This window comes from Dendrobates tinctorius, unplaced genomic scaffold, assembly GCF_039654945.1.
Source record: "Dendrobates tinctorius isolate UK_male_01 unplaced genomic scaffold, ASM3965494v1 ptg000183l, whole genome shotgun sequence".
In the NCBI taxonomy this organism is placed as follows: Eukaryota; Metazoa; Chordata; class Amphibia; order Anura; family Dendrobatidae; genus Dendrobates; species Dendrobates tinctorius.
This window is the reverse complement of record NW_027361850.1, coordinates 9,615,523-9,636,831: the sequence shown is the minus strand read 5'-3', so window position 1 is coordinate 9,636,831 and position 21,309 is coordinate 9,615,523. Positions and strand designations below refer to the sequence as shown.

Sequence of the window (21,309 nt, the reverse complement as noted above, 5' to 3'; positions counted from 1 at the left end):
TCGCCCATCTCTATCCTCAAGTCCTCAGACAGTTCTCCATGCTTAGTTTGGCACATAGACACACAGTGCAAAGATTGAATCAATTTGTCCCCTTTATCTGGTTGCAGATGCGAATTTCATATTGCCCACATGCTTGAAAAAAGTTGTTTACCCACAATTTTGGTAAGGTGACAATTTTGTCAGGTCTATTTTGGGTGTTTTGTGTGAAATTATGCCCAATTTGCATTTTTCTCTTTTTGTGTTGTTCCAATACACACAAAAGAAGTAACATGTGTAATAGCAATAATTTTCTGGGAAAAATACTTGGCACAAGGGTGCCAAATAGTAATGAGTGAACGTGCTAGAATAAGGTGTTATCCAAGCATGGCCGAGTGCTTACCGCGTGTCTTCGGCGTGCTCAAATAATATGCTCAAGTCCTCGCACCTGCATGTCTCGAGGCTGTTCGACAGCCGCAACAAATACATGGACTGTCTAACAAACAGGCAATCCCTGCATGTGTTGCGGCTCTTGAACAGCTGGGAGACATGCAGGTGCGAGGACTTGAGCATATTATTTGGTGACGCCGAAGACACTCGGTTAGCACACAAGTATTTTTGACTAACACCTAATCTGAGCACGTTCGCAGATCACCAGTACCAACATTTTTGGCAATGGATAGATTTTTTTCTCTTTTTAAAGTCACCATTTCTTATAGGTGACTTTTGCATTGAGATGGCTTTACATGAGATGGCTTTTTGAGATGGCTTTACATTTTCCCTTCCTTCCTTGTGACCATTTCTTTTAGGTGTAATATCATTCCAAGATATAGTAAATTGTAAAGCAAAAAAAAAAAAAGTACTGTAATAATGTTTCAAACCTATTTGCAAAGTCCTGGCAGTTTTTGCTTTTTTTTTCCTCTTTGCTTGTACTGTATAAACTATTGAGGTTGTGAAGTTGTTTTTGCATTGCAATGCATATGTTCATTCTTTTGAGTGTTTACTGAGCGCTCCCCCCCCCATTATCTATAGACATTTCGGTTCACCAGGCAGGCCAGGTTTTGAGGCCATAGTAGTACTGGAACAAAAATGCACTTGTATTAAGCTTGTGTGAAAAAATGCTACCACTAAACAGGTAAAAAAAAAAAAAAAAAGAAATTAACATGTCCCTCTTGCTCTTTGCATTTGTTTTCTTGCAGCTGCCATAACACTTTCCGCATTTTTATTGTAAAGTAAATCTTTTTGCCATGTTTGCCTGGCTAACATATACCCAAAGCAAATGTTCTTGAGGGTCACTCTTTTTGCTACACTTTTCTTTAGTGTTTCTGCTCCAACCCTGGATTGAGGCTCCCTGCTACATCATTATGGCAAATGATCTGATGACCTGTGCATATTATTCTGCAGTCCATTGCTTGTGGTGATGCATCCGATTAGCAGGGACGTTCACTTCTAGTAATGATACATCCCAAAACGTGACGACCATCAGTAAGTGATCGGAAATGTCTGGAAGATTCCATCACATCAGGTGGGCATCTTAAGATCATCGCTACCCCGGCCCCATATTCCTGTGCCCTGATAGATTACATAGACGCAGGAAGGAAGCAAGTGTCTGGGACACACCTGATTTACCCCTCTCCGCGTCTACCCTGGGGGCACACACACCTTTTCTGGTGTGCCACTCCTTCTATGTCAGACAACTCTAAGCCTTAAGAATCAGATCTGACAAATTCCTTTTGTATCCCACTATATCATTATGTGCAGTGTCGGTGTGAGGAGGCGCACCCCTGCAATGCTCACTGGCTCCCACATACATATACACACACAATAAACTGCAAACAGATTCCATACAAGTGTGGAATACCAACTCACCCTAGACTAACATATCACATAGAAAAGACATTCTGATGCATCTACCCTGCAATGGCCGCTCAGGAACGTCCACGATACCTCCAAACTTACAGATGTTGTCACAACTGGAAATGGCTGCGAGTCCGCTCATTGTAACACACCCTGACCACCTGATGTCTGCCTGCGGCAACTAGATGCAATCTGGACAGTGAGGTTAAAAGGTAAAGGACGAAACATGCCTATCAAATATTGCTCTGACCAGCGGACATGAGTGTGCGCTAAATGGCCAATCTGCGTCCTCAACGAGGCAGTTTCTAGGCAGCCAACATAGGCTTAGGCTTTTCTCCTCCCCATCTGCTGGGATACATAATTTTTATTTCTCCGCCGATACAGCCAAATGAGGTCTTTCTTTTCTTGAGGGAAGACCTGCAAATTTTTAATAACACCATCCATTTTACCTGTCAATGTACTGCTAAACAGGAAAAATTCCAAGTGGGTTGAAATCTCAAAACCACAATTCCACAAAAATGCTGCTCGCTTCGCCATTGTCCAAGATTTGTTATGTTTTTCGGTTAATGTCTTGTTTTCGTCATAATGAACTGAGGTTTTTATTGATAACATATTGGGGCGGACACAACGTTTCCATCGCTTCTTATTGCTTTGATTAAAAGACAGCAATTCTGGCATTTCGATTTTTTAATCTTTTTACAGTTTTCACCAGTTTAATTCTATATTTTGATAGATCAGACATTCATGGATATTTTTTTTTTTTTATAGGAGTGGGGTTTTTTTGTCCTTTAAGGGAACTTGAACCTGTGATCCTCTGCTCGCTTACACTAAATCAACCGTATTGCAGTGTATAGTAAAAGTCACAGTCTACTATGAACAAAGCCACAGGCAGGTCTTCATAGGAGCACAATCAGGACAGGCATGGGGGTCTTCAGGAGACCTCCAGCTGCCATGTCAACCCATCGGCAGTCTGTGATCCCATTGCAGAGGGTGCTGAATGGCGCGCATCTTAACTACGCACTATAAATGCCGCTATCAGATTCGCATTAAACAGAGGCAGAGCTTGGCTAAACCCAAAAGCTGTTAGAGGCAGATGATGGCTGAATATAACAGTCATCATCTGCCGGATAGCGCGGCCTCATTTCCTAAACCAGCTCCAAACAACTGTTCCCAACGTGCATTGTACATGTCGGTAAGGGGTTAAAGGGAAACTGCCGCCTCTAGAAATACTATTTACCAGCAAATATAGGGGTAATCTCAAGGTAAACAACTTTTAAATAATTTCTGCCAGGTTTACTGGAAGCATGGCTACAGGGAGAAAATAAAGCTTTATCCTCCCTGCAGCCGCTTGTTTCCAGTCATCAGGCTGGTGCAGGGGTCACGGCTGTAATAACTCCTCGGCAAACTGATTGCTTGCCTTTTCTGCAGCATGTGAGTGATTATAGCACGCCTAATGTGTAGTGAGAGGTGACTGACATCCCCCCCAGGACTGCTCCAATGACTGGAAGCGAGCGGCTGCAGGGAGAATACAACTTCACTTTCTTCCTGTGGCCACCTCTCCAGTAATCCAGACAAACTGGATTTAAGGTATGTGCAGGCGCTGCGGATTCTGCTGCGGATCCGCAGCGGATTTGGCCCTGAGGATCCGCAGCAGTTCCACAGACATTGTACAGTATAATGTTATCCTATGGGTTTTCAAATCCGCAGTGCACATGCTGCGGATTTTTCCGTGCGGAAAAGCTGTGGTTTGAAATCCGCAGCATGTCAATTCTTTCTGCGGATTCCGCTGCGGTTTGATATCTATTCCATTGTCCAGGTGTCAAGCCACAGGGGAAAAGCACTGGCCAATCCGCAGGAAAACCGCAGGTCACTTTACCTGTGGTTGTACCTGCGGGTCCGCACGGAAAAATCCGCAGTGTGTGCACGCAGCCTTAAACTAGTTACACTCCAGATTATAAACCTGCAAATTTAGACAAAAGGCTTTGATGTATGCCACTATGTGGCCAGAGAGGAGGTAACCATACACACATGGGACGTTCTCCACTTACCATGATGGGTGTTACACAGCTCCCATGAATCACAATGGAGCATCTTGCATGTATAACTCAATTATTCCTTCAGTTCTGTCCCTGCTTCTAAGCACCATTATTCTCTGAATATTAGTGGCAGAATACAGACAAGTGTGTGTCCAGATGGTTGGGGGGACGCACAGAATGTCATGGCCGACCTTCATGTCACAAGACCAACGTAATAAAGGGGATCTATCCTGGTGACAGACTCATTTTACTGAGCATCTGACACTTTATTACATTACTCTACAAGATGAAAAAAGAAAAATCAGACATTGGTGGCACAAACCTAAAAGATTACCCCTGCTGTACGCCAATGTGAGCATGCCCGCCCCTTTAGCACTGCCATGAGGGCTCCTCAGACTCGCTTCCTAAAATAAGGATCTCCGTCTGGTGACGGATGCTCCTTAAATTAGAACTCACAAGGCACGAATACAGAGGCACGCAGGAGAATTAGCGCAGACAAAAAAAAAGGTTCATCATAGAAACCAATCAGAAGCCAGCTTTCATTTATCAGGTGCCAAATATACAGCGAGAGACTGGCAGATGCCAAGCACCAGTTAGCTATGATGGGCTCACGTGCCCAATACCTGACATTCCTAAATATGACCCCGCTTCCCAGATCCTGCTGGTTTCTTGTAGCGGTGTTCTGTGCCAGGTAATGAATAACCCAGGGATATATGAGGCTATGTGCACACGCTGCGGTTTTTGCTGCGGATCTGCAGCAGTTCTGCAGACAGTGTACAGTAGCATGTAAGTCTATGAGATTTACAATCTGCAGTGCACATGCTGCGGATTTTTAACTGCGGAAAAGCTGCGGGTTTGAATCCGCAGAAAGAATTGACATGTCACTTCTTTTCTGTGGATTCTGCTGCGGTTTACCATCTCCTCCATTGTAGAGGTGATAAACCGCAGGCCAATCTGCAGGTAAAACCGCAGGTCATTTTAGCTGTGGTTCCGCAGATACAAATCCGCAGACCAATCCGCAGCGTGTGCACTTAGCCTTAAAGTGAAAGCTGGAAGGTAAGTGTTTTTTTGTTTTTTTTTAAAACTTCAGGCCAAAGGAATCCAAGGCGACGGAAACCTGAGTAGCTTAACCCTTAAAATACCAGTGACCAAACATAAGGCGGCTGCAGCTCCTTTAAGAATGAGCCTCTTCCTTCAATATGTTCACCCTACAGATTGCGCGGTGTTCCCCTTATGCCAATATTCCTATAATGCGTCACCCGGCTTATGATTAGGTAACTGGCAATGAGCCACCCCATTGTTAGGAAACGTCAGCGCCTCCGACAGTGCAGAAGCCTGTACATCACAACCAGCCGTGCGTACAGGCAAATATTTAACCCTTACTGACTGGAAGGGAAAGACCACAGCACTCTGCTCCACACTAGGGCCGTCTCCCTGCTGTCACACCCTGCATCTACCCCTTATTCTCCGCTGTCACACCCATGCTATGCTACCGTATGTTTTCTTTCCCGTATCACTGTTACACCCATGGCTGAGTGAGCACTTCACTGTTACACCCTGCACACTACCATCCCGGCCGTCACACACACAAGGCTCACTCTGACATTTGTGGAATACAGGAGCGTATGGGCGCAGTGGTATGGCTGGCGTCCCAATAAAAGGGACGCTTTTCTTGTAAATATCCACCATGCGGGTCTTAAGAATTCTAGTGTATGTAAATCAGGCTGAAAGTGCACTGGGGGCGTGTCAATGTGCTTAGACAGCTTCTTCCTAGTGCACTGACACACCCCACTGCACTTCTGGCCTGATTTACATATGTCTCCTACACTAGATTTCTTATGACCACCACAGCGGATATCAGCAGTATTATATCTGTAGGGGGACAAGTGCCTACATCCACTACTTCCATATATAAATTGGACTGACGGTTCCCTTTATAAGGGTGATGCCTGCACAATACAAGGAACGGTGCAGAGCTCCTAGCTCTTTAGTCACCAGCTCCGTGACACTGAAATACACAGCACACTCATTACTGCACAACTACTGATGTAGCAGAGTGGAGCTGCTCACCTGCTGCAGAAAGTATGGAGACACAAAGAGTTAACTGCCATCAGCCCGGCTCCATGTATCACCCAGTGGGAGAGCCTCCGTCACTGTACACCACAGCCGGCTCCATGTATCACCCTGTGGGAGAGCCTCCGTCACTGTACACCACAGCCCGGCTCCATTATCACCCAGTGGGAGAGCCTCCGTCACTGTACACCACAGCCGGCTCCATGTATCACCCTGTGGGAGAGCCTCCGTCACTGTACACCACAGCCCGGCTCCATTATCACCCAGTGGGAGAGCCTCCGTCACTGTACACCACAGCCGGCTCCACGTATCACCCAGTGGGAGAGCCTCCGTCACTGTACACCACAGCCGGCTCCATGTATCACCCAGTGGGAGAGCCTCTGTCACTGTACACCACAGCCAGCTCCATGTATCACCCAGTGGGAGAGCCTCCGTCACTGTACACCACAGCCGGCTCCATGTATCACCCAGTGGGAGAGCCTCTGTCACTGTACACCACAGCCGGCCATAGTATGCAGCCTGTCACCTCAGCAGCCTGTCACTGTACACCACAGCCGGCTCCATGTATCACCCAGTGGGAGAGCCTCTGTCACTGTACACCACAGCCGGCTCCATGTATCACCCAGTGGGAGAGCCTCCGTCACTGTACACCACAGCCGGCTCCATGTATCACCCAGTGGGAGAGCCTCCGTCACTGTACACCACAGCCGGCTCCATGTATCACCCAGTGGGAGAGCCTCTGTCACTGTACACCACAGCCGGCTCCATGTATCACCCAGTGGGAGAGCCTCTGTCACTGTACACCACAGCCGGCCATAGTATGCAGCCTGTCACCTCAGCAGCCTGTCACTGTACACCACAGCCGGCTCCATGTATCACCCAGTGGGAGAGCCTCTGTCACTGTACACCACAGCCGGCTCCATGTATCACCCAGTGGGAGAGCCTCTGTCACTGTACACCACAGCCGGCCATAGTATGCAGCCTGTCACCTCAGCAGCCTGTCACTGTACACCACAGCCGGCTCCATGTATCACCCAGTGGGAGAGCCTCTGTCACTGTACACCACAGCCGGCTCCATGTATCACCCAGTGAGAGAGCCTCCGACACTGTACACCACAGCCGGCTCCATGTATCACCCAGTGGGAGAGCCTCTGTCACTGTACACCACAGCCAGCTCCATGTATCACCCAGTGGGAGAGCCTCTGTCACTGTACACCACAGCCGGCTCCATGTATCACCCAGTGGGAGAGCCTCTGTCACTGTACACCACAGCCGGCTCCATGTATCACCCAGTGGGAGAGCCTCTGTCACTGTACACCACAGCCGGCCATAGTATGCAGCCTGTCACCTCAGCAGCCTGTCACTGTACACCACAGCCGGCTCCATGTATCACCCAGTGGGAGAGCCTCTGTCACTGTACACCACAGCCGGCTCCATGTATCACCCAGTGGGAGAGCCTCTGTCACTGTACACCACAGCCGGCCATAGTATGCAGCCTGTCACCTCAGCAGCCTGTCACTGTACACCACAGCCGGCTCCATGTATCACCCAGTGGGAGAGCCTGTCACTGTACACCACAGCCGGCTCCATGTATCACCCAGTGGGAGAGCCTCTGTCACTGTACACCACAGCCAGCTCCATGTATCACCCAGTGGGAGAGCCTCCGTCACTGTACACCACAGCCGGCTCCATGTATCACCCAGTGGGAGAGCCTCCGACACTGTACACCACAGCCGGCTCCATGTATCACCCAGTGGGAGAGCCTCTGTCACTGTACACCACAGCCAGCTCCATGTATCACCCAGTGGGAGAGCCTCTGTCACTGTACACCACAGCCGGCTCCATGTATCACCCAGTGGGAGAGCCTCTGTCACTGTACACCACAGCCGGCTCCATGTATCACCCAGTGGGAGAGCCTCCGTCACTGTACACCACAGCCGGCTCCATGTATCACCCAGTGGGAGAGCCTCTGTCACTGTACACCACAGCCGGCTCCATGTATCACCCAGTGGGAGAGCCTCTGTCACTGTACACCACAGCCGGCCATAGTATGCAGCCTGTCACCTCAGCAGCCTGTCACTGTACACCACAGCCGGCTCCATGTATCACCCAGTGGGAGAGCCTCTGTCACTGTACACCACAGCCGGCTCCATGTATCACCCAGTGGGAGAGCCTCCGACACTGTACACCACAGCCGGCTCCATGTATCACCCAGTGGGAGAGCCTCTGTCACTGTACACCACAGCCAGCTCCATGTATCACCCAGTGGGAGAGCCTGTCACTGTACACCACAGCCGGCTCCATGTATCACCCAGTGGGAGAGCCTCTGTCACTGTACACCACAGCCGGCTCCATGTATCACCCAGTGGGAGAGCCTGTCACTGTACACCACAGCCGGCTCCATGTATCACCCAGTGGGAGAGCCTCTGTCACTGTACACCACAGCCGGCCATAGTATGCAGCCTGTCACCTCAGCAGCCTGTCACTGTACACCACAGCCGGCTCCATGTATCACCCAGTGGGAGAGCCTCTGTCACTGTACACCACAGCCGGCTCCATGTATCACCCAGTGGGAGAGCCTCCGACACTGTACACCACAGCCGGCTCCATGTATCACCCAGTGGGAGAGCCTCTGTCACTGTACACCACAGCCAGCTCCATGTATCACCCAGTGGGAGAGCCTGTCACTGTACACCACAGCCGGCTCCATGTATCACCCAGTGGGAGAGCCTCCGTCACTGTACACCACAGCCGGCTCCATGTATCACCCAGTGGGAGAGCCTCCGACACTGTACACCACAGCCGGCTCCATGTATCACCCAGTGGGAGAGCCTCCGACACTGTACACCACAGCCGGCTCCATGTATCACCCAGTGGGAGAGCCTCTGTCACTGTACACCACAGCCAGCTCCATGTATCACCCAGTGGGAGAGCCTCCGTCACTGTACACCACAGCCGGCTCCATGTATCACCCAGTGGGAGAGCCTCTGTCACTGTACACCACAGCCAGCTCCATGTATCACCCAGTGGGAGAGCCTCTGTCACTGTACACCACAGCCAGCTCCATGTATCACCCAGTGGGAGAGCCTCTGTCACTGTACACCACAGCCGGCTCCATGTATCACCCAGTGGGAGAGCCTCTGTCACTGTACACCACAGCCAGCTCCATGTATCACCCAGTGGGAGAGCCTGTCACTGTACACCACAGCCGGCTCCATGTATCACCCAGTGGGAGAGCCTCTGTCACTGTACACCACAGCCAGCTCCATGTATCACCCAGTGGGAGAGCCTCTGTCACTGTACACCACAGCCAGCTCCATGTATCACCCAGTGGGAGAGCCTCTGTCACTGTACACCACAGCCAGCTCCATGTATCACCCAGTGGGAGAGCCTGTCACTGTACACCACAGCCGGCTCCATGTATCACCCAGTGGGAGAGCCTCTGTCACTGTACACCACAGCCAGCTCCATGTATCACCCAGTGGGAGAGCCTCTGTCACTGTACACCACAGCCAGCTCCATGTATCACCCAGTGGGAGAGCCTCTGTCACTGTACACCACAGCCAGCTCCATGTATCACCCAGTGGGAGAGCCTCCGTCACTGTACACCACAGCCGGCCATAGTATGCAGCCTGTCACCTCAGCAGCCTGTCACTGTACACCACAGCCAGCTCCATGTATCACCCAGTGGGAGAGCCTCTGTCACTGTACACCACAGCCAGCTCCATGTATCACCCAGTGGGAGAGCCTCCGTCACTGTACACCACAGCCGGCTCCATGTATCACCCAGTGGGAGAGCCTCCGACACTGTACACCACAGCCGGCTCCATGTATCACCCAGTGGGAGAGCCTCTGTCACTGTACACCACAGCCGGCCATAGTATGCAGCCTGTCACCTCAGCAGCCTGTCACTGTACACCACAGCCGGCTCCATGTATCACCCAGTGGGAGAGCCTCCGACACTGTACACCACAGCCGGCTCCATGTATCACCCTGTGGGAGAGCCTCTGTCACTGTACACCACAGCCAGCTCCATGTATCACCCAGTGGGAGAGCCTCCGACACTGTACACCACAGCCGGCTCCATGTATCACCCAGTGGGAGAGCCTCTGTCACTGTACACCACAGCCAGCTCCATGTATCACCCAGTGGGAGAGCCTCCGTCACTGTACACCACAGCCGGCTCCATGTATCACCCAGTGGGAGAGCCTCTGTCACTGTACACCACAGCCGGCCATAGTATGCAGCCTGTCACCTCAGCAGCCTGTCACTGTACACCACAGCCGGCCATAGTATGCAGCCTGTCACCTCAGCAGCCTGTCACTGTACACCACAGCCGGCTCCATGTATCACCCAGTGGGAGAGCCTCCGACACTGTACACCACAGCCGGCTCCATGTATCACCCTGTGGGAGAGCCTCTGTCACTGTACACCACAGCCAGCTCCATGTATCACCCAGTGGGAGAGCCTCCGACACTGTACACCACAGCCGGCTCCATGTATCACCCAGTGGGAGAGCCTCCGTCACTGTACACCACAGCCGGCTCCATGTATCACCCAGTGGGAGAGCCTCTGTCACTGTACACCACAGCCAGCTCCATGTATCACCCAGTGGGAGAGCCTCCGTCACTGTACACCACAGCCGGCTCCATGTATCACCCAGTGGGAGAGCCTCTGTCACTGTACACCACAGCCGGCCATAGTATGCAGCCTGTCACCTCAGCAGCCTGTCACTGTACACCACAGCCGGCCATAGTATGCAGCCTGTCACCTCAGCAGCCTGTCACTGTACACCACAGCCGGCTCCATGTATCACCCAGTGGGAGAGCCTCCGACACTGTACACCACAGTCGGCTCCATGTATCACCCTGTGGGAGAGCCTCTGTCACTGTACACCACAGCCAGCTCCATGTATCACCCAGTGGGAGAGCCTCCGACACTGTACACCACAGCCAGCTCCATGTATCACCCAGTGGGAGAGCCTCTGTCACTGTACACCACAGCCAGCTCCATGTATCACCCAGTGGGAGAGCCTCCGTCACTGTACACCACAGCCGGCTCCATGTATCACCCAGTGGGAGAGCCTCTGTCACTGTACACCACAGCCGGCCATAGTATGCAGCCTGTCACCTCAGCAGCCTGTCACTGTAACTCCCATCATCTGTGCGTCTTCCCAAGCTGCCACCACTATGCAGACGGCTGCGGCAGCCCCATGCAAGTGCCCAGCGCTGTGCCACATGTACCAGCCAGGACACACACCGTCCCGCCCCCGGTCATTACCTTTATATCTCTCCAGCACTCCTTCATATGCCCGAACAAACTCATGCTCCTGGTTACGATCCACCGGGAGTTGTCCCGGGATATACCCGGACATGGCGAACTACTCTCCCGCAGTACTCCCGGTGCCCACCGGTCAGTCCGGTGCCTGTGGATCCGACTTCCGGCTCCTGTCTCCTCCCAGGCAGCATAGAGGGAAGGGGACACCCAGCCGAGCGATGGGGTACTACACCTGGGAGTGTGGAGCCTGGGCGGACGCGCGGCGGCCATTCACGGAACTACGACTGCAGTGCTGGGAGAAAGACGACATCTAGCGGCAGGCAGCGGTACTGCAGTACTCTGCACAGGTCACGATCACCAATTTCGTACCTGAAAACCCTTTTGACCTCTAGCAAAAAAAAGAAACAGTACTCCTCCTAGGGTTACTGGAGGTCCCGCCCGCTTTTTGGCTGCACAAACCTGTAGGATTTGTTCCTACTGAGTTCTTTGACCCAATGAGCCCAATTCACCTTACCTGACGCACGTCACTAGATGGATGAGGAGCATCCTCCAGAAATCTTACTCTAGTCAGGGACTGGAGTACATTTGTGGCGTCATTTATCCCCACTAAGGTGCTGTCAAATTTGATGAATTTGTCAGGTGGGCGTAAACACGTCCTGTCCAGCGCCAGCATCCCCCAATTTGGCGAAGCTGGAAGGTACGGGCATAAAAAAAAGCAAAAAGCCACTTTTATGGGCCACATTTTAATATATTTTACACCAGAAAACTGGCAAAACACCTTAATGTATCAGGCCCCATGAGAGTCTTTTTTCCCCTGAAGCCTTTCGATTGGACAGTCTCTTAGTTTGTGGTGGATTTTTTCAGGATCCTCTTCAAACAAGTGACAGCTCCTTTTTTACCTTGCGGGTCTTTTTTAAACGTCTTCAGAAAAATCTCATTTGAACAGTAAAGTGGATTTCCCATATTAACGAATAGGAAGAGTTTTCCAAGAGTTTTTGGAGAGGATCCTCAGCACGCTCAGTATGAACTTCCCTGTAGACACTGAATGTCCTGCCTTATGGTGACCCCAAAGTGAGACCACACACGATCTCTAAGAAGCAATGGATCTAGAGGTGAGTCGCATATGTAGTATGGCCGCCATGACAATGCGAGTCGTTCCCCACCAGATCGGGCGGCTGTACAAAAGCCTAGGTATGGGTTGTATAATGAAGACAAACCCTTAGGCCGGGGTCACACTTGCGAGTGCAATGCGAGGAACTCTTGCAAGTCTCGCGTCTCAATACCCGGCACTGCCACCGGCGGTTTGGACCGGAGCGTTCAGCTGCATAGAAAGACATGCAGCCGCACACTCCGAGTGCCGTCGGCAGTGCTGGGTATTGAGGCAAGAGACTCGCACGAGTTTCTCGCATTGCACTCGCAAGTGTGACCCCGATCTTACTAAAATGTCCACGACATGTCTGGGCATACATTGCTGCAGCAGCAGCTGAGGGGTGATGTGGTACTACATGACAGTAACCCAAATGTCTCCACAGGGTCCTCATTTCTGGCACATATTCTTGAGGGAGACACCAGAAATCCATGCGCTTGTAAGGGGTGTACCGAACCGTGTGATACACCTCTCTCTTCCTTAGTATTCTTTGTATTTAATTATTGCTGCTATAATGTATATATATTGTGTGTAATGTACTGAATTAATACTTGTGTTAGTGAGAGCGTAGTGTCCTTTTTTGGCCACTAGATGGGGGGCATTTTAGTATATTTAGCAGGGATAGGCGTGCCACACTGTAGGTAGTTAAACATAGGAGGGGTCAGCTGCAGCTAAGAGAGGGACAACTTCCTCATAAGGGTTAGTCGGTCCACGGTGCCCAAATCGCCTTCACGGGCTTAAGTGCCCAGAATGATAGCAGTGACCACGCAACATTTGTTAAGAAAGAAGCCCAGCCATCCGCAGCACCAGGCCAGAATAGCAGCAGGCCAGAACAGCAGTGGGCCACAACAGTTTTGGAACAGAAGCTTAAGACAGAAACAGTGGCAGAATGAGGACGTAGGTGGCTACATAATGTGGCAACTTATCGCATGGGCTGATGCCCTCAGATCCAGGGTGAAACGGCTGAGGGAACTTCCAGAAGCAGCGAGTTTGGAGCGGCAGGACGCTGCGTCACCACAGGAGACAGTACAGAAGGGGCGGTCGCTCACCATGTTGCAGCTGACTTCGGAGGCTGATATTCTCAGGTCTGGGGTGAAACAGAACTAGGGAGCATCTAACCGTAGCAGAGCTGAACAGAGAGGATGTTGAGGAACCACACGATATGGTCCGACCTGGGTTGTGCTGTGTGACAGAGAGAGAAGTGCAGGAAAAGAGGAAGAAATGTGCAATGTGGAACCTGTTGTTAATGCTGTGAAGAATACGGATGTGCTGCGTAAAGAAATCAGTAAAGTTGTTCATTTGAAAGATGAAATGGACTGTGTCATGCGGTACCGTCTATAGGGAGCCTTCAGCAAAATAGAGAGGACCCTGACGGCGCAGAAGAAGGAGCCAGAGGTATGCGGAGTAATGGACACTATTTTCAGGTGATGGGAGGACAGGGCACAGATACACCGGTGTCCTCGGCCATGGCTACGGCCCTGGCCCTCCCTCACACCCTTACTGCAAAAAAAACATTTTCAGCCACAGACATTGTTGCAACAAATTGGCACCTGCGTGAATTCACTCTAAGGGGTCAGGTCACTTCTTTTTTTTCCGTTTGGCATTTCTGAAAACCTGGAGCACTTTAAAAACTCTCAAAAGCCCGGACATATGATTAGCAAACAGTTTTTTACACAGATATCTGTTCATTCTTTTCAGCATTTCCTGGGCTTTTATCAGGCTGATTTCAAGTCTGACAAAAAACGCTCCAAATTCAACTTCTGAATCTATAAAAACAGAAAAATGCCCTGTTTTTCATGTGAAAAAACCCCACAGCCCTGTGTGCACTGGAAGCATTTATTCTCATTTAAACAGGACTCTTATCCGAAGAGGATTTGAGGCAGGTTTTCATGAGTATTTGGGAGCAGAATCTACTCCAAAATCCACATCAACAAGGATTTTTCTATTACTGTACTTTAGCAAGGGTACAGAAAAGACATTAAGTAAAAAACATCAACTCTAATGTAAGTCTGTGCCATATATCGCTCAAGAAAAATCCTATTGAGATGGTCATGAGGAGTTACGAAGAAAAAAAGCTGAAAGAGTAAGCGTCGTTTTAATTTTTATTCCATAAATCAATACTACACATGAAAATAGGAAAATTTGTCATATTTCTTATTAGGCCGGGGTGGCACTAGCGTATGGCATCTGATGCGATATGCGGCCATGACCCTCGGCAAGCATGAGCCTAGTGTCAGTGACTGTGTTCCGATCCTCACGCACAGCTGAAGAGGAGGCGGAGAAAGTAATTTCTCCATCTCCTCCATTGCCGCCTTCGGCGTATATCGCACAGCACTCGGATGATATCTGAGTGCCGTGCGTTGTGTCACTCGCACCCATAGACTTATGTGGGTGTGAGTGAGCCGTGACTCGGCTGAGTTTCAGGGCCATTGCAGCATGCTGTGATTTTACCCACACGCTGAATACGGCTGAGAAAAAACCCAAAAACCACTGACGGGAGCTGCCCTATAGATGAATACTGGTCCGAGAGCTATGCAATGTTTAGTCACATAGCACTCATCCGTATTCTACGGCCTAGGGGAAATCTGCTTCTTTCTCTTTATCAGAATTCTCTATTCTGAGGTAAAATCTGTATTCAGTGCCCCATTACTAAGACAGGAGTTGGCAGTCTGACATGATTCTACGTGGACTCCGTCTCTGGTTCCTCCCATCTGCATAGAAGTGTGTCAGGAGTAACAGCGATCCTCATTAATGGGACAGTCTGTCTTCACTGAATACAGATTTTACCTCAGAATACAGAATTTTGATATGACTGATCAGTTCTGGCAGAGAAAGAAGTGGACTTCTCCCATCAAATATTTTACAAAATTGATTATTTTCACATGTACTATTGATTTATGAGATAAAAAAAAAATAAAACAAAGGCCCAATAAACTGCTGGTTTACTTATAGGCTCATAAACAAAAATGACAAAAAAGCTCCATAAATCTCCATATTCACTAACATCACACATATAACCTTTACGGTAAAATATGACAGTGACAAACCTCTACTTCATATCCGTACATCTATAGTGATCGAGCCGACTATACAAAATATGAGCAAATCACCAAAACAACACAAGCATTAGGATTACAGCGGGAAAACCTACATACCTATTTTATTCAAATAATAGGAGCCATACTAAACCCTAATCCCAGATTAGGATCTGAATAGCAGAAGGGTGCAAGTATTAGGGTCAGTTATTTTAGTCACTGCAAAATATTAAAAATGTGTCCTGGCAACATGCTCCCTCAGCAGCACTGGGCTATGTATGTGTTTCCTATGGTTATATAGCAGTATAATGTGCTGTATACTGAGGTATCCACGCTCCGCTGCCATCCTCTCCCTAGTGAGGACGCATCAGTTCCAAGTTATCCGTTGATCACTAGATCTTGTGTATATTGGATTTTATCATGTTAGCTACAAAAAATATATTGTTCCAAAATATGCTACCATGAATGAGAATTAAGTACACCAAATGATTTAATCTCTCCTGGGATCAGTGATTAATCTTCAGTCGCATTATAGTCTTTGAATTAATCTACTGAAGCTCATACTGGAGGGTAAAACAGCTTCAGAAAAAGACAGAAGGACATCATACTATGCCACATTCTAGTGCAAATAATCATGGAGGGCCCAATCTGGGTGGGACTGCAGAACCCTCCGGTGGGCTCCGGCCTCTCCTTCAGCGGCCACCATAACCGTAGACATCATCATGGACACCCAGTGTCTGAGTTTCAACGGTATCTGTATCCGTATCCTCAGAGTGCAGATACTGTTGAATGAAATAGTGGAGGAGACAGCTGTTGATTCTTCCTCTGCCATTCAGGCTGTGCATCTGAGACGGAAAGCCACTAAATCGTGCTTGCTGTGCCAAGCCACAGGCCACGTGCTGCAAAGACCGAAGCAGCGTATGTAGGAAACGAGGCTAGATGAAGGTTTTTTTTATTTTGTCAGTCATTACTTGTGAAGGCAGTGGGAGCCGTTATACTGTATATAGTGAGCTATGGAGGCCATCACACTGTATATAGGGAGCTCTGAGGGCATTTACTGTATATAAGTGAGTCGTTGGGGCCTTTTTACTGTATATTGGGGGCTGTGGAGACCATCATATTATATATAAGGGGATGTGGTGGCCATCATAATGAATATAGGGAGCTGTGGATGCCATAATACTGTATATATGGAGACGATGTGTGGACATCATACCGTGTATAGGGAGCTGTGGGTGCCATAATACTGTATATAGGGAGACGATGTGTGGACATCATAGCGTGTATAGGGAGCTGTGGGTGCCATAATACTGTATATAGGGAGACGATGTGTGGACATCATACCGTGTATAGGGAGCTGTGGGTGCCATAATACTGTATATAGGGAGACGATGTGTGGACATCATACCGTGTATAGGGAGCTGTGGATGCCATAATACTGTATATAGGGAGATGATGTGTGGACATCATACCGTGTATAGGGAGCTGTGGGTGCCATAATACTGTATATAGGGAGACGATGTGTGGACATCATACCGTGTATAGGGAGCTGTGGGTGCCATAATACTGTATATAGGGAGATGATGTGTGGACATCATACCGTGTATAGGGAGCTGTGGATGCCATAATACTGTATATAGGGAGATGTGTGGACATCATACCGTGTATAGGGAGCTGTGGATGCCATAATACTGTATATAGGGAGATGATGTGTGGACATCATAGCGTGTATAGGGAGCTGTGGGTGCCATAATACTGTATATAGGGAGACGATGTGTGGACATCATACCGTGTATAGGGAGCTGTGGGTGCCATAATACTGTATATAGGGAGACGATGTGTGGACATCATACCGTGTATAGGGAGCTGTGGGTGCCATAATACTGTATATAGGGAGACGATGTGTGGACATCATACCGTGTATAGGGAGCTGTGGATGCCATAATACTGTATATAGGGAGACGATGTGTGGACATCATACCGTGTATAGGGAGCTGTGGGTGCCATAATACTGTATATAGGGAGACGATGTGTGGACATCATACCGTGTATAGGGAGCTGTGGGTGCCATAATACTGTATATAGGGAGACGATGTGTGGACATCATACCGTGTATAGGGAGCTGTGGGTGCCATAATACTGTATATAGGGAGACGATGTGTGGACATCATACCGTGTATAGGGAGCTGTGGGTGCCATAATACTGTATATAGGGAGACGATGTGTGGACATCATACCGTGTATAGGGAGCTGTGGGTGCCATAATACTGTATATAGGGAGATGATGTGTGGACATCATACCGTGTATAGGGAGCTGTGGGTGCCATAATACTGTATATAGGGAGACGATGTGTGGACATCATACCGTGTATAGGGAGCTGTGGATGCCATAATACTGTATATAGGGAGACGATGTGTGGACATCATACCGTGTATAGGGAGCTGTGGGTGCCATAATACTGTATATAGGGAGACGATGTGTGGACATCATACCGTGTATAGGGAGCTGTGGGTGCCATAATACTGTATATAGGGAGATGATGTGTGGACATCATACCGTGTATAGGGAGCTGTGGGTGCCATAATACTGTATATAGAGAGATGTGTGGACATCATACCGTGTATAGGGAGCTGTGGGTGCCATAATACTGTATATAGAGAGATGTGTGGACATCATACCGTGTATAGGGAGCTGTGGGTGCCATAATACTGTATATAGGGAGATGTGTGGACATCATACCGTGTATAGGGAGCTGTGGGTGCCATAATACTGTATATAGGGAGATGTGTGGACATTATACCGTGTATAGGGAGCTGTGGGTGCCATAATACTGTATATAGAGAGATGTGTGGACATCATACCGTGTATAGGGAGCTGTGGATGCCATAATACTGTATATAGGGAGATGTGGGTGCCATAATACTGTATATAGGGAGCTCTGAGGGCATTTACTGTATATAAGTGAGTCGTTGGGGCCTTTTTACTGTATATTGGGGGCTGTGGAGACCATCATATTATATATAAGGGGATGTGGTGGCCATCATAATGAATATAGGGAGCTGTGGATGCCATAATACTGTATATAGGGAGACGATGTGTGGACATCATACCATGTATAGGGAGCTGTGGGTGCCATAATACTGTATATAGGGAGACGATGTGTGGACATCATACCGTGTATAGGGAGCTGTGGGTGCCATAATACTGTATATAGGGAGACGATGTGTGGACATCATAGCGTGTATAGGGAGCTGTGGGTGCCATAATACTGTATATAGGGAGATGATGTGTGGACATCATACTGTGTATAGGGAGCTGTGGGTGCCATAATACTGTATATAGGGAGATGTGTGGACATCATACCATGTATAGGGAGCTGTGGGTGCCATAATACTGTATATAGGGAGACGATGTGTGGACATCATACCGTGTATAGGGAGCTGTGGGTGCCATAATACTGTATATAGGGAGACGATGTGTGGACATCATACCGTGTATAGGGAGCTGTGGGTGCCATAATACTGTATATAGGGAGATGATGTGTGGACATCATACCGTGTATAGGGAGCTGTGGGTGCCATAATACTGTATATAGGGAGATGTGTGGACATCATACCGTGTATAGGGAGCTGTGGGTGCCATAATACTGTATATAGGGAGATGTGTGGACATTATACCGTGTATAGGGAGCTGTGGGTGCCATAATACTGTATATAGAGAGATGTGTGGACATTATACCGTGTATAGGGAGCTGTGGGTGCCATAATACTGTATATAGGGAGATGATGTGTGGACATCATACCGTGTATAGGGAGCTGTGGGTGCCATAATACTGTATATAGGGAGATGTGTGGACATCATACCGTGTATAGGGAGCTGTGGGTGCCATAATACTGTATATAGGGAGATGTGTGGACATTATACCGTGTATAGGGAGCTGTGGGTGCCATAATACTGTATATAGAGAGATGTGTGGACATCATACCGTGTATAGGGAGCTGTGGATGCCATAATACTGTATATAGGGAGATGTGGGTGCCATAATACTGTATATAGGGAGCTCTGAGGGCATTTACTGTATATAAGTGAGTCGTTGGGGCCTTTTTACTGTATATTGGGGGCTGTGGAGACCATCATATTATATATAAGGGGATGTGGTGGCCATCATAATGAATATAGGGAGTTGTGGATGCCATAATACTGTATATAGGGAGATGTGTGGACATCATACCGTGTATAGGGAGCTGTGGATGCCATAATACTGTATATAGGGAGACGATGTGTGGACATCATACCATGTATAGGGAGCTGTGGGTGCCATAATACTGTATATAGGGAGACGATGTGTGGACATCATACCGTGTATAGGGAGCTGTGGGTGCCATAATACTGTATATAGGGAGACGATGTGTGGACATCATAGCGTGTATAGGGAGCTGTGGGTGCCATAATACTGTATATAGGGAGATGATGTGTGGACATCATACTGTGTATAGGGAGCTGTGGGTGCCATAATACTGTATATAGGGAGATGTGTGGACATCATACCGTGTATAGGGAGCTGTGGGTGCCATAATACTGTATATAGGGAGACGATGTGTGGACATCATACCGTGTATAGGGAGCTGTGGGTGCCATAATACTGTATATAGGGAGACGATGTGTGGACATCATACCGTGTATAGGGAGCTGTGGGTGCCATAATACTGTATATAGGGAGATGATGTGTGGACATCATACCGTGTATAGGGAGCTGTGGGTGCCATAATACTGTATATAGGGAGATGTGTGGACATCATACCGTGTATAGGGAGCTGTGGGTGCCATAATACTGTATATAGGGAGATGTGTGGACATTATACCGTGTATAGGGAGCTGTGGGTGCCATAATACTGTATATAGAGAGATGTGTGGACATTATACCGTGTATAGGGAGCTGTGGGTGCCATAATACTGTATATAGGGAGATGATGTGTGGACATCATACCGTGTATAGGGAGCTGTGGGTGCCATAATACTGTATATAGGGAGATGTGTGGACATCATACCGTGTATAGGGAGCTGTGGGTGCCATAATACTGTATATAGGGAGATGTGTGGACATTATACCGTTTATAGGGAGCTGTGGGTGCCATAATACTGTATATAGAGAGATGTGTGGACATCATACCGTGTATAGGGAGCTGTGGATGCCATAATACTGTATATAGGGAGATGTGGGTGCCATAATACTGTATATAGGGAGCTCTGAGGGCATTTACTGTATATAAGTGAGTCGTTGGGGCCTTTTTACTGTATATTGGGGGCTGTGGAGACCATCATATTATATATAAGGGGATGTGGTGGCCATCATAATGAATATAGGGAGTTGTGGATGCCATAATACTGTATATAGGGAGATGTGTGGACATCATACCGTGTATAGGGAGCTGTGGGTGCCATAATACTGTATATAGGGAGACGATGTGTGGACATCATACCGTGTATAGGGAGCTGTGGGTGCCATAATACTGTATATAGGGAGATGATGTGTGGACATCATACCGTGTATAGGGAGCTGTGGGTGCCATAATACTGTATATAGGGAGATGATGTGTGGACATCATACCGTGTATAGGGAGCTGTGGGTGCCATAATACTGTATATAGGGAGACGATGTGTGGACATCATAGCGTGTATAGGGAGCTGTGGGTGCCATAATACTGTATATAGGGAGACGATGTGTGGACATCATACCGTGTATAGGGAGCTGTGGGTGCCATAATACTGTATATAGGGAGATGATGTGTGGACATCATACCGTGTATAGGGAGCTGTGGATGCCATAATACTGTATATAGGGAGATGATGTGTGGACATCATAGCGTGTATAGGGAGCTGTGGGTGCCATAATACTGTATATAGGGA

The 21,309-nt window shown here is 48.6% G+C and overlaps 1 protein-coding gene across 7 annotated transcripts in view; it reads right to left on the bottom strand.

Annotated features, from left to right (window-relative positions):
- Window positions 1-11,473, bottom strand: part of MACF1 (microtubule actin crosslinking factor 1) — a 292,674-nt gene extending 281,201 nt beyond the window's left edge. For 2 of the 7 annotated variants that reach the window (XM_073552030.1, XM_073552031.1), the window contains exon 1: window positions 11,223-11,469. In XM_073552030.1, the coding sequence (XP_073408131.1) occupies window positions 11,223-11,316 (94 nt within the window). In that variant the 5' untranslated portion in view covers window positions 11,317-11,469. Of the gene's footprint in view, window positions 1-11,222 lie in introns of all 7 variants that reach the window. The other 5 variants (XM_073552024.1, XM_073552025.1, XM_073552027.1 and 2 more) reach the window with 5 other exon arrangements.
- Window positions 11,474-21,309: the final 9,836 nt, after the last annotated feature.